Below are 15,501 nucleotides of genomic sequence, written 5' to 3'. Positions count from 1 at the left end.
CCAGCGTTAAGCAAATGTGTGAAGAAGGAAAACAGCAACAAGCTCAAAAAAACGGGTCTTGTGACCTAAGAAGACAAACCTATTCATCATTTGACCTTCGGGAAGCGCTTCAGAAAGTTTTGGAGGAAAAGTGGTCTATACACAAGGCTGCTAAACATTTCACCGTTCCGTGGATTACTCTAAAAGAAAATATGACTATTGGAAAAATGGGTAGACCGTTTGCCCTTACGAGTGAACTGGAGATTAAGTTCGTTAATTTCATAGTAAAAATGCAGGAAATAGGGATCGGTCTGAACGTTTACCGAATAAGATATGTTGCGGATGCTATGGCCAAAAAACAGTATGCAAACAATGACAAAGTTCCCATTCAGTGAAGTGAAAAATTGTGTAAGCTGGAAATGCTGCAGGTGAATTCGGTCCACTTCTAATCATTTTTAAACGAGTGAGAATGTCAGATTCATTGACGAATGGTGCCTTCCTAACGCCTCAGTAGTCCTGTCACAGAGTGAATGGATTCACACTGAATTTTTCTTAAAGTGGTTCATCTGATGCTATTGTATTTATGTGTAGTATTTGTGAATATGTCAGTGACAACGATACCGATACTAAAAATGAGTGAAAAGCGCGTGAAGTGAACTGTTACAATGCTTAGAAAAGTTATCACGGAGTTAAGTATACTGTGTCACGGAATTAGGTATGCTATCACGAAATTAAGTAGCACGCCCACTTCGCTTGTTACATGTTATAACTCCAAATGTTTTGCATTTTTTGAACGTTCTTTATCATGTGTTTGTAGAATAATGTATTGGTACTCAGCATGTAAAATATACAATTCCTAGATCGAGTATTTGTCCTGATATATTACTTACTCCCCTTAATATCACGAAGTTAGGTAGGTTTACCCTACATTCAGGGTCATAATCGTAACGTATTCATAAATGTTGTGTACATTGCTCCATCTTCTAAAATTTCTGTATATGAAGAATAGTTCAATTACATTGAAAACATAGAGGGTCTAATAACATCTGACTACCTTATTGTCGGTGATTTCAACATACCTGAAGTTATTAATGTCAGTTATAACTTTAACGAAGGATCAATGACCAGTCGTCGTCTATTTCAGGTCATCTCATATCTTGGATTAACATCAAGTAACAATATTCAAAATTGTAATTTCAGGACTTTGGATTTAGTATTAGGTAATATTCAAGTTGAACTGAAGCATGACGAATTCACGTTGGTACCTGAAGATTTACATCACCCTGCACTTTTTTTAGTTTTACCACCAATTAAAAAATGTTCCATTGCCTCTGGGAATTAATCGCGAATATCATAACTTTTAAAAGGCTGATTTTTTGCGGCTGTATTGTAACATATGAGACTTCGACTGGAGTTTATTGTATTCCTTCAAAAATATTGATCTTGCTGTTGATTTCTTTTATACATCGCTGAACAAATGTTCCGACAAGTGCGTTCCAAAGCAGAAGGTCGTTAAAAAAATCAAATATCCTGTTTGGTTCACACGTAATATTATTCAATCCATAAAAATAAGGAAATTTTCGAAATATTACGATAAGAGATTTAGACTTCGGTCGGAACTGAAAATGAAATTACTTGTGGCTTATGCTGTTTATATTCATAATTTAGAAAATGGAGTTAAGAATAATATTAGTCAGTTTTGGACGTACGTTAAAAGTAAGCGGGAATGCCGTTCATGTGAAAATTTATTTCTACTGGATGAAAATTGTTAAACACCTGGTAACATCCCAGACGGGTTTGCCAAGTATTTTTCATCGGTGTATGTGAACACGGATTTTACTTATAACGTGGAATAACTCTCTTTGAATGAAGTTTCTGTTCTTCCCAGGTTCGATAAATTGAACATTACTCACATAACGGTAGATTAAGGAAGAACAGTTATTAATAAGAAGTTAAAACCTAAGAAATGTAGTGGACCTGATGGCATTCCACCATACATAATCAAGGGCTGTGCTGACATACTGGTTGCTCAATTAACCTTCAAGTTCAATCTTTCTTTAATGACATCCTTCTTTCCGGAGAAGTGGAAAAATGACAAAAATTACTCCAATCCTCAAGGGAGAGAACTCAGGATACCAAACTATCTCCCCGTTTCGGTAATTGATGCTACCCCACACCATCACAGAACTTTGCCCGAATCGGTCGCCTTCCTGGACAACATTGGGCATGTACTGCACACCACGGCGTCTCCATCCATATACGTTGACGTCCATCACGCTGTGTCAGGGGAAATCTGGACTCGTCTGTGAACAACACAGGTCTCCATTGGCAAAGTTGCCAGTTGACGTGGGTACGGGCAAACAGAAGGCGAGCTGCGCGATGTTGCTGCGTTACACATGGCACTCGAACAGGACGTCTGGGTCGTAAGGACACTTCTCTTAACCTGCTCCTTACTGTCTGGTCAGACACCGTGACTCCAGTGACCCTCCTGAGGTTTTGCTGCAGTTCTTTGGCAGTTGCTGATAGTGGATAGTATAGTCCTACCCACCTGAGCACAAGGAGGATCATGATTCAGAATACGTCGTAGATGACCTCTCCTATTCCATATCAACTGATATCCCGACTCTCAGGACCACTTACTAGGCCACTCAGCCGTTGCTCATGGTTTACGAACTAGGACGTGACTACAGTTAACCAGATAACAGAAACCATTATTTCAGAAGAAATGTAATCATTTAATAATTTTGTCTTCTTAATTTTATCACATGAGATAGCTCACGTCTGAGTTCTGTCGAAGTCTCCATTCTTTTCGCAAGGTATGTTTCTAACTTTTTGAAATATACACACGGCTCCTCGTAGAAATGTTCATGTTAACAATGTGACACATAGTATCTCTAGAAAAACCGTCACCAAGTCATCAAATCTTAGTTTCGAAATTATTTTACTCTAAATCAGCAAATATCAATATATTTGTCTTCTGCATTACAGTAATTTCTTTCATCTCAAAATCTGAGTATGGTTCAGTTGAAATGTTCATCACAAGTAAGTGTTACCTGCATGAAGAGTACGTCAGCAGCATAACTCTGCACTCGGAGTTGTCCTCGATAATGGACTCCCGTCGCATGATCCCCGAGACTCGGCAGAGATGCCACAGTGCGGCCATTCAATTCGAAATTGTACTCCTGCTTAGGCCTCCAACCTGCACATGAAAATATAGTACTCACTAAACCAAAAGAGTGTAAGACAGAACAAATTGACAAATACTTCTACATACCTAGATAGATATACATATTAATGCAGTATTACTATACTAGACACAAAGAAGGCAAAGTTCATGACTCGATCTCGATCACGGCGACTTCCAGTAACTATCCCCAATGTGGTATGCACTCGCCTTACTGATATAGTTTCTAAGTTTCAGACGTGAACTTCAACCTATCCCACCACCAATGAAATCACAATATCGGAGGTTATGAGAAAATATCGACACATACTACTACTACTACTACTACTACTAATAATAATAATAATAATAATAATAATAATAATAATAATTGTACCGGGAGGTACACCTTAACGCCGCGCATTGAAATCTAGCGCCTAAATGAACTCCTCTATTGGTGAAACAGTGAAACTGAAACTACACCAACTAGAAACTTTAATCAGAAGATGTCACCACCTAAATACTGAGTAATTTTGTTATTGTGCATTTTCCTAACCTGAGTGAATTTCTACTTGTTTTGTTTGACATTCATCAAGAAGTTTGGACATTCTCCCACAGATGACACCACTAAAAACTATGATCATGCACCCTGGTGCGAAGTGAAAGAACCTATAATTTAAATAAGTTTTGTATTTCCAGGCTTTTTTAACTAATTGATGTTCATTTATTTTTGGATTGGCAGTATTTACTTTTTCTTTCCGCCAGTTTTGAATCCAACCAATCACTAATTCCTGTAATTAATTTTCCACCTATCACAGGCTTCTTTTCCGATTCTGAGTGTTACTTTTGAAATCTACCAATAAAATTCAGAGGGTGTGTCTTGATTAATCGTGAATGATCTCGAACCTTCCCTGAGGGTTTATAAACTGCGGCTTTTCTCGTTTCTTGGCCAATTTATCAACGTCCATCTGAGAATGTGTGCGCTTAGCAGGAGGCGGGCGGCCTCTTTCGTCTGCAGCTAGTACATCTACAAGGTAATGGCCACATAACATCTTTCTTTCTTGCTAATACTCAGTTTAACCCGAGGGAAAGGTCCGAATCGTTAGCTATGTAACCTAACTTTCTAAAAATGTAACTTTCTGCAGGCTAATGTAAAATCTTCATAAAATCTTTAACTGTAAATCGGGGATAGAGAGTGAAGTACCCTCTCGAGCTCCCTTTCATCTTGGTTTGAGGTGCCTACGTTTTTGTAACCTTTCGTTTCTGCTATGTATTAAAGTTATTTCCATCCGTGCTACCTCAGTAGTTTGGGATTAGCCCCTGTTTCATCGGCCTAGTGCCCTATTGGTTTTAATTTTTTTTTGGAGCACAGTCGTCGCCTCCATTCAAATTGTACTCGGGCCGCTTATTTAACCTGTTCTTTTTCACTAAGGCCCTGTAGGTTGGGTACTAGATACCTCTGTGTAATAATATTTCTATTTGTAAATAGTGCCTTGTTAGGCCAGAGATTGTCAGATTTTCATGCAACGTTGCTTTGAGTAGGCTTGAGAAACTGAGAGCCTGTTAGCTCTTTTGCAAGTTTTGTAATCGTAAAGAGTGCCTCTGGAAGGATTGGTATTTAGATTGTGGAGAGCAAGTGCACTTGAATTAGGGGATTTCTGCCCCTGAATAATTTGTGCTCTTTTGTAAATTTTAGCTAGGAGCTCAGGAAATGTAAAGCGAGGGCTTGAAGCCCAGGATCTGTTAAGAACACTTATCTTGTCTGTTCCTGGACCTGTTTTAAGATGTTTCATTGTTCTGAAAAATTGTGAAGTTTGAAGTTCTGAAAATATAACATTCAGTTTAAGTTTTAATTAATTTTGATATTGTAGTTAGACCCATTCACCCCAACACCTTCTTTCACCTTTATTATTATTATTATTATTATTATTATTATTATATTATATTATATTATATTATATTATATTATATTATATTATATTATATTATATTATATTATATTATATAAATATATAAATTAGGGCCGATAGTTTAAAAATTGATTAAATATTTGTGGATGAAATGTTATATGGATAAGGTAACACATTATTATTATTAAGAATGTGTCCACATCCAGTAAGAGTTCTATCATTGTCCCTCCGATATGTTTGTGAAGACCTGTTGGACGATAGCAATATGCAAAGTGTGTTATCTTATCCATGTAACATTTCATCCACAAATATTTAATCAGTATCTAAACGATTTGCCTTAATATATTTATTTATACACAGTTTATCTCACAAAACGAATACATACACAGATATTTAGCTAAAATGAAGATGGCTGAACTTTTTCATCATGTTTGATTGTAATGCTTTATAAGACGGAAATTTAGTCAAATTAAGGTTTCTGCTGATTATTATTTTAAGGAGCTATTAACAGTGAAACTGTTGTTTGTAGAAATACGACCACATCCCCTAGATACATTTTAGATGCTCAGTTTTACTCTTAATTCATCCTCGGCTTTAGAATTCTTAGGTTTCTCTTTCGTCTTCTGTTCCTTGTTAGTATAGTGTATGTTTATGAAATGTTAAAAGTATTATTGTAACCTCCTAGATGTTTAGTTTTTAATCTTATTCTTATATCCTCAGTAGGAAAATGTATCTTAAGCTTTTTATGTATTCTTTTATTAGATTTTGTGTGTTAGGTGATACATTTAAGTTAAAGTGGCAGTTAGTTACAGCCAAAGGGACCTCTGGTCCTACTTGTAATTAACTTTAAATAAATATATTTATATTTCTAAAGCAACTACAAAAAAAAGTAGATGTCTTACTTTTATTTCCCCGTTATAACTTTAGAAATCCTAATAGTTGGAGACTTATATCTTCTAAAAGTATCCTAACAATACGTGCTAAATCTGCTGATTCTGTCTGTCTGTCTGTCTGTCTGTCTGTCTGTCTGTCTGTCTGTCTATCTGTCTGTCTGTCTGTCTGTCTGTCTGTCTGTCTGTCTGTCTGTCTGTCTCGGCTAATCTCGAGAACCACTGGATGGATTTTGATGCGGTTTTCACCATTCTACAAAGCATTTCTTGAGAAAGGTTATGTACTGTGTAGAGGTGAGAAGACTGCAAGACTGAGGAATGTGGTCTGCAAGCACGAACTTCCTGTTCTGTCCAGACAGATCGGCTCTTATCTGCTACACAAAAATATTGACTCACACTTTGCAGTTTGCTGGATTACAACTGACAAGAGCAAAGAGCTACCAGTAGAAGATAATACAAAGTCGCCTGGGTAGTAGCGGAGTTGCTATGGTAACCATTGCGTCACTGGCTCTGCTGGTGAAAACCCCTTCGCTCCGTGCCTCACCGGGCATGTGCATTCTTCTGATCTCCCAACAATACATAAACATTCATCTATGACCAAAGGAAGCCGAGCAGTAACGATTTCAATGAAGCAAGTCGAAGGTAAATCGACCGTCCGTACGTCTTTTTAGCTTACGCTGGCCAAACCGTGAAATATGTGTCTATACTATGAGGGTAAGAATTGTTCGGCATAAAGAGTTCTACAAACAAAAAAACAAAAAAACATCTGAGACAGTATATATCTACGAGCAGTCAGTAGAGAGATAGCGTGGAATGACATTAGTAGACGAATGTCCGGCAACATGGCTAAATGGTTAGCGTGATGGCCAGTGGTCACAGGGGTCCCGGGTTCGATTCCCGACAGGGTCGGGAATTTTAACCATAATTGGTTAATTTCGCTGACACGGGGGCTGGGTGTGTGTGACGTCTTCATCATCATTTGATCGCCATCACGACGCGCAGTTCGCCTACGGGAGTCAAATCAAAAGACCTGTATCTGGCGAGCCGAACTTGTCCTCGGACACTCTCGGCATTAAAATCCATACGTCATTGTATTGTAGTAGACGAATAGGTTTGAGTGGTGTCTTTAAAAGTAGGAAGGATCAAAATATGAAGATACAGTTGGAATTCAAGAGGACAAATTGGGACAAATATTCGTTTATAGGAATATTCGTTTATTGGAATAACTTACCAAGGGAGATGCTCAATAATTTCCCAATTTCTTTGCAATTATTTAAGAAAAAGCTAGGAAAATAAAAGATAGGAAATCTGCCACCTGAGCGACTGCCCTAAATACAGATCAGTAGTGATAGATAGATTGATTGATCTGTAAAACTAGCCCACTCTAGAGGTCTTTATGTTATTATTTGCTGGAAAAATAACACCTTTTTAAATAGCCTTACTACTTATCAAAATAAATTGTTGATTCAACTCAAGTAACTAATGTAGGTTAAAATGTAATTTCTTTTTCTTCTTCTTTATCTGTTTACCCACCAGGGTCGGGTTTTCCCTCGGACTCAGTGAGGTATCCCACATCTACCGCCTTAAGGTCAGTGTCCTGGAGCTTCAGACTCTGGGTCGGGGGATACAACTGGGGAGGATGGCCAATACCTCGTCCAGGCGGCCTCACCTGCTATACCTTTCAGGGGCCTTGCGGGGGGATGGGAAGATTGGAAGGGATGGACAAGAAAGAGGGAAGGAAGCGGCCGTGGCCTGCCTTAAGTTAGGTACCGTCCCGGCATTTGCCTGGAGGAGAAGTGGGAAACCACGGAAAACCACTTCCAGGATGGCTAAAGTGGGAATCGAACCCACTCTACTCAGTTGACCTTCCGAGGCTGAGTGAACCCCGTTCCAGCCCTCTTACCACTTTTCAAATTTCGTGGCAGAGTCAGGGATCGAACCCGGGCCTCGGGGGGGGGGGGGGCAGCAAATCACACTAACCGCTACACCACAGAGGCGGACTAAAATGTAATTTCCATCTATATTTTAGGAGATATCGTCGTTTAGTCAAATTAAGATTTTTGTCGATTATTTTTTAAAGAACAGTTAACAATGAAACTGTTAGGCATGATTATAGGCTTTTGGGCTTACGCAGTGTCAAGAAAATAAAGTGAAATTCTTTACAGAGAATTGTGCTCTGCGGCATCAGAAGAAAATAAAATCTCGACTGTCCACGAGAAAGGCTTCTTAACCAATGACTTTTTGAAATTGAGACGTTATAATAGAAGTGGAAATGGTACGTACATTCGTCACCAGGTGAGTCCCCGGACGTGGCACAGCGCTAGCGTTCGAAGAGGAAGCTGTCCGAACCTTCAGAACCAGTCAAAGAGGGTCACATGATATGTGTACGTAACATATGACATTGACAGGTGTATGACATTTACACAAGCCTGGAATGAAACGTCTGGCGATGAGGAACGTACGGATTTGGAAAACACCGAGACGAAATAACAACAGTGGCAACAGTGAAACTGTTGTTTGTAGAAATAGGATCACATACATTAAAATTGATTTCTTACTTTTAATTTGCCAATATCACTTAAGAAATTCTAACATTTGGGGACTTGTATCTTCTAAACGGAACCTAACAATGTGTGCTCACGACCAAGCACAATACGTTCTATCCCTTTTAAGAAATATGGTAAAACTTCCATCTGTCAAATGGAAGAACAAACCACAATCGCGCTGCAAAGGCTTGCTGACATAACAGCCGAATTCCTTTCGGCAGTGCTAGGAGTCATGTAATCAGTCTGACAGACGCCTGTCCCCTCCTATCAACTACCATGATTATGATATTTCTTGTCTAGGACTTTTCGGATAAGATATTCGCGTAACTATCTTCGAGAAGGGCCGGGTTGAGTGGCTGAGCGGTAGAGGCGCTGGCCTTCTGAACCCAACTTGGCATGTTCGATCCTAGCTCATTCCGGTGGTATTTTAAGGTGCTCAAATACATCAACTTTTGTTTACAAGTTGCTTTACGTCGCACCGACACAGATAGGTCTTATGGCGACGAAGAGTCAGAAATGGGAAGGAAGCGGCCGTGGCCTTAATTAAAGTACAACCTGGTGTGAAAATGGGAAACCACGGAAAACGAAAACCGTAAATGTAGTTAGTGGGACGTAAAGCAAATAACACTATTGTTATTATTATCTTCGAGAGGCTAAGTGAATATAATATCAACACTCCCAAAGCGATTGTAAGTTTCTGGCAGAGTTGAGATCGAGCATAGGCCTCCCAGATAGCAGCTTGCATCGCTAAATCACTGCACCAGATTAGTAGTCGATATTTCCATACATTTAGTTCTAAAAATGTGATATTAAAAATAATAACTTCTCTTAACTAATACAACATAGTATCCTCCAGTATTACAGTGCCACAAATGTAAACGTTTACCGGTATTCTAGTAATACGCTCGGAATTGAAAACGAATATTTACAGTATAAAGCGAAAAACCACAAGGCCCAGCACAGTTTACAATATTAATAAAAGTTAAGTCAAGAACTGAACCAAAAGTGTCCATTCTTATTTTCAATGTTCACACATCGGCATTGATATGAATGGCTTCTAACCACTCAGAGCATTATAATATATCAAACCTTATAATCCCTTAAAAGTACTAAATAAATCCAATACCCTGCTGTTTAAAAAATCAGAACACCTCGAGGCAGTTTTATTAGTCGTGTGATTTTCACAGGGTATATTATTTAAGCAGTTCAAAAGAAATAATACACATTTCACTGGCATACTTATAAGATGTGCCAAGTAAATTTATAGATGGCGTGCCCTCTCCTGGCTTGTTATATATACCATCCCCGTCTGGGCATTGAATCAAGTAAGGTTTTAATGGTGTTGCAAGTAAAAGCCGTCCACACATAACTCACCCGTAACCAAAGTTCATTAAACGATTGTGAAGCTGCACTCAAGTGTTTCATAATGCCCCAGACATGTTCCAACGAAAAGCTCGTGATCTAGCGGACTACCATAGTAACGCATAAAAAGGTGCGTGAGGTGGCCGCCACAGCGCCATTCTTGCTTAAACTGCTACTAACAATGTTTTCAAATATCTTAACAGATTATTACCACAGTCACAATGGCACATCATGTTCGTTCACCTCCCTGCGGCCCTTGGTAGTGCTGTGAATATGAGTAGTTTGCTTGTTGCTTAAAGGGCTGAACATCTAGGTCATCGATCCGAATATGAGTGGTTGGATACCAGTAAAATGGTACTCGACTCCTGAGGAAGTTTAGTTCTAATCGCAACAACTCAAATATTCAACTTTTGCAAGATGTCTTAGTTATATTAAAGTTCTTCAGTCACTTACGCATCTGCAGAGTCTTTGCCGAGAAGTTTAGAACATTCTTCACACGTCCTTGTAGGACTACCGTTAGGCTCCTTTTATAGTTACATGCCACATGCTACACGCCACACGCCAAGCATGTGAATTAACATTGTTTAAATGGGACCATTTTATACTTACCTGCTCGCGTCTCGCGGTCGCTTCCTCCCGCCAGGCATGTGACTGAGGCGGGTCGGGACGAGCAGGTGGCCGCCACGCCTGACATGTCACGCCGCGCGGGTGGGACCAAAACCTTATGGGAATGTTTATAGTTGACGCTTCATGCCGGGCGGTTCAGTACAGTTTGTGGTGTAGTCTAGTGCTAACCAGGACAATGGATGCTGGATTAGATACGGAACTGCTCATTAGCGAATGCAGTGTAGATCGGTATTATGGGATCCAGGTAACGAAGACTACAAAAATCGAGATCTTCGGAATAAGGCGTGGGAGTAAATCTGCAGCGTTATCACCCCTACGTATGAAGAAAGATTCGTATAATGCACACTCTCGAAACCAAACCGATTCGGGTCAGTCCCAATTGAGTTATGTCCTCCCAAATCAACCTTCTACATCTTTGTCTGATCCAGGTCAATTCCAAATTTACTATAATGATCCACATCAACGCCGGCCATCATATATTTGCCTAGATGAATCTACACATTCTTGGAAATCAGCAAGTTCTGAATAGTTTTAAATGTGAAATGACTAGTCAGCAATATACAAAGGACATTAACGTTACTCAAAGCTAAAGTTACAAACATAATGTTAGAAATAATTTACATTTAGTTTTTTACATGGTATTTTATATAATGTTCTTTGTATTTAATACATCTGTAGATTGTAGTTTCACAGAACCGCTCTATTGGACGAATGGGCAGGAAGTGTTCTTGTAATCTGGAACTGACATTATATTTTTCCAAATAATTCATCAAATGATTTTGGGGTCATCCTAAAATAATCAAAAACATTGTTTCGTCCTCTCGTGGGTCAGTGTAAAGGATTTTGAAAGCTCCTATCATATACTGTATATTTGAATGTTCAGAGGATGAAAACTGAAATGCCTTTTCCTCTCTTTTTTTTTTTTCCTGTCCTTATCTCGCAGAGGTATGCAGCTGCGAATACTTTAGCTGTAAACTCTGCCATTGTACCTGCTCGACAGATACGAAACTATAAAAGGGTCCTTTCCAAGTGTGAACGCCACATGCCTGGCTTGAAGCATGTGGCATGTAGCATGTGGCATGTAAGTATAAAAGGAGCCTAACGATGATGATTCGTAATGATTCAAATGAACTACAATATGAGCTTTGTAATGTCCGTGTCCTGCCTTTTCAGCAGCATCTACCCTTCCAGACTCCATACATTCCTTGAAAAATTGATAATGATTGCAAAGTTCACCATCATGGGATTTGAATCGCAAAAAAAAAAAAAAAAAAAAAAAAAAAAAGACATAGCACATAGCAAAATGACTCATCTCGCTACGAATCAAACATACCCAATTTTCTCAGTGTTGATCAATTACGCCTGAGACTTGATCTATATAATCTGAACTACAAATATGTTAGCAAAATACAGGAATCAGCTGATTTTTATTTTTGTTGTCTTGACTAAACTATACCCTTTGTTGACGACCGTAGCCAACAATGTAATATTTGAATACTCAGACCGGCAATAATCGATGACAGTACAACAACTGTTAACTTACACGTCAGTAAAATACTGTGAATTCTGTTGAAATTGTTTCTTTGAACAAAATTTACAAGTGTATTGCGTTATTTAAAGAAATTGTTACCTTCCAGATAGATGGAGCATTTGAACTGTTATTTAAAATACCGTACCTATTGCTTGTACGAATGTAACTGCTGCGAAAGTTATAACTCTATATAATATCCAGGCTTTATAAGTATTCTACCAAAAAACTACCGAAATTTAAATAATAGAAACGTTGATATTTTATCTTATTTTTCCCAATCCAAAGACGAAACAGTCAAACCTAACCTACAACACACAATCACTTTTTTACGTCGCACCGACACAGAGAGGCTTTATGGCGACGATGGGACAGCATAGGGCTAGGAATGGGAAGGATGCGGGCGTGGCCTTAACTAAGGTACAGCCCCGGCATTTGCCTGGTGTGAAAATGGGAAACCACGAAAAACCCTCTTCAGGCCTGCCGACAGTGGGATTCGAACCCACTTTCTCCCGGATGCGAGCTCACAGCTGCGCGCCCCTAACCGCACGGCCAACTCGCCCGGTAACACACAATCTAGCGAACGCCTACGGAGCTACTCAATGTAAAAGTTTAAATAAATATCACTAAACTCATTTACTACAAGTAAACACTAAACACCAATATTGCTAGAGGCTTTACGTCGCACCGACACCGATAGGTCTTATGGCGACGATGGGATAGGAAAGGCCTAGGAGTTGGAAGGAAGCGGCCGTGGCCTTAATTAAGGTACAGCCCCAGCATTTGCCTGGCGTGAAAATGGGAAACCACGGAAAACCATTTTCAGGGCTGCCGATAGTGGGATTCGAACCTACTATCTCCCAGATGCAAGCTTACAGCCGCGCGCCTCTACGCGCACGGCCAACTCGCCCGGTAAACACCAATATTTGCAGAACTAAATGTATCATACCCACACAAAATGAGATAAATTTCTATAAATATTAACTATTTTATCACAAAGAAAATACAGAGCACTTGGAACAGCCGAGCAATCGGTAGCGCATCCAACATTCGTCTCCTAATTGTCTCAAAATATACAATTCGTATGTAATACATAGGGTCTAGTTCTAGTAATTTTTCGCCGTAAGTTACTTATTAAACCCAACAATTTGACTTGATCTCTTTTTAACTACTCTATCTTCTATCTCTTCACAATACACTGGTTTTCGATCTGCAATCCCTGCATTAAAGTCGTGCATCAGCACAACACCTACATCATCATTTATATTCCTTAATCTGCTTATACCTGTTGCCAAATCATGGAAGAAATCTTTGTATGCAAATGGGGAACCGTCAAGAGGACAGGAGACAAAACCAACACATAAGCTCATTTCTCCCTTCTGATTCCTCTTTATTTTTATACGAAGATCTTCTGTTTCTGTTTTTATGAGTTCAAATTTCTCCTGTATATCGTTCCTTGTTAAAGTCAGTATTCCACCTCGATATCTGCCAATACGAGCTCTCTTATCTCTTGTCCTGCTATGTATTTTAAAACCGTCTACTTGGACTTCAATCAATCAATCAATCAATCAATCAATCAATCAATCAATCAATCAATCAATCAATCAATCAATCAATCAATCAATCAATCAATCAATCGCCCGAAGGCTGGTTGGATCCTCAACAGGTTCACCATTAGCTGTTATAGATGGCCTAGGTGTCACTGAAGAGGCGTACTAGGGAAATTAGGAGTGAGGTAGTTTCCCGTTGCTTTCCTCACCGAGCCAGAAGTTCCTATTGCACATCAGTCTGCCAAGCCCACTGAAATGCCTGCACCAACCGACCCTATGATCAATATTTTCACACCATTCGTAGCAGGGACTGGCTGCATGAGGAATGGCATTACTAGCATCGCTCATACCTCAGTCACTCTCATTTTGTCAAAGCCAAGGATAAGACAGAGACGGATCAATGAAAGTAACAAAATTGCTCTAGCCCATACCAGAACACATAGCGCACTGTAAACACTACATCTTGCCAGCAAAGGCATTAATTGAAACTATATTGGTAAATTGGTATATTATTCTAATACCTAACTCCCCTTCATATAAACGAATATTTGCCCCAATTTTTCCTCTTGAATTCCAATATTATCTTCATATTGTGATTTTTCCTACTTTTAGAAAGACCACTCAAACTTATTCGTCAACAAACGTCATTCCATGCCATCGCTCCACTGACAGCTCGGAACCTACCACTTAGTCAAGCAGCACGTCCCCTTTCTCCCAAGTCTTCCCAGCCCAAACTTTGCAAACACTTTTGTAACGTTACTCTTTTGCCGGATATCACCCAGAACAAATCGAGCTACTTTTCTTTGGATTTTCTCCAGTTCTTGATCAAGTAATCCTGGTGAGGGTCCCATACACTGGAACCATACTCTAGTTGGGGTCTCACTAGAGACTTATATGCCCTCTCCTTTACATCCTTACTCCAACCCCTAAATACACCCATAACCATGTGCAGAGACCTGTAGGACTACCCTTTATTTACAATCCCATTTATGTGATTATCCCAAAGAAGATCTTTCCTTATATTGTCACTTAGTTACTTACAATGATCCGCATCAGGAACTTTCACCCCATGAATGCAGTATTAAAAACAGAGAGGACTTCTCCTATTAGTGAAAGTCCCAACCTGACTTTTAACACCATTTATCATCATACCATGATCCACCTCCGTAGCGTAATGATTAATGTTATTAGCTGCCGTCCTCTGGGACCCGGGCCCGATTCCCGTTACTGCGAAAAACTTAAGCATGGCAGGAGGTCTGGTACGTGGTGCAAATGGTACACGCAGCTCATCTCCATAGGGGGTGTGCCTGAAAAGAGCTGCACTACCTCGGGTTGAGGACACGAGTTTGTATTGGCATCATACCATTGCCAACTGTCCATCTCACAATATTGTCGACGTCATTTTGCAGTTGCTCACAACCTTGTAACTTATTTATAATTCTATACAGAATAACATCATCTGCAAAAACCATATATCTGATTCCACTTCTTTACTCTTCTCATTTATACATATAAGAAAACATAAAGTTCCAGTAAGACTGCCTTGAGGAATTTCCCTCTTAATGATTACAGGATCAGATAAAGCTTCGCCTACTCTAATGCTCTGAGTTCTATTTTCTAGAAATATAGCCACCCATTCAGTTACACCTTTGTCTAGTCCAACCGCATTAATTTTTGCCAGTAGTCTCCCATGATCTACCCTATCAAATGCCTTAGATAGGTCAATCGCGATACAGTCCATATGACATCCTGAGTCCAAGATATCTGCTATATCTTGCTGGAATCCTACAAGTTAAGCTCCATTGAAATAACGTTCCCTAAACCCGAAATGACTTCTATCGACCCAGTTTTTAATTTCGTAAACATGTCTAATTTAATCAGAAAGAATGCTTTCCCAAAGTATTTTTCGCTACTTGCTTTACGTCGCACCGACACAGATAGGTCTT

At 39.4% G+C, this 15,501-nt stretch overlaps 1 protein-coding gene across 2 annotated transcripts in view; it reads right to left on the bottom strand.

Annotated features, from left to right (window-relative positions):
• Positions 1 to 15,501, bottom strand: part of LOC136863599 (vitellogenin) — a 419,790-nt gene that overhangs the window by 332,295 nt on the left and 71,994 nt on the right. For both annotated transcript variants that reach the window (XM_068226214.1, XM_068226215.1), the window contains exon 3: positions 3,033 to 3,178. In XM_068226214.1, coding sequence (XP_068082315.1) covers positions 3,033 to 3,178 — 146 coding nt within the window. The remainder of the gene's footprint in view (positions 1 to 3,032; positions 3,179 to 15,501) is intronic.

This window comes from Anabrus simplex, chromosome 2, assembly GCF_040414725.1.
Source record: "Anabrus simplex isolate iqAnaSimp1 chromosome 2, ASM4041472v1, whole genome shotgun sequence".
NCBI lineage: Eukaryota > Metazoa > Arthropoda > Insecta > Orthoptera > Tettigoniidae > Anabrus > Anabrus simplex.
This window is presented reverse-complemented; position numbering and strand designations above follow the sequence as displayed.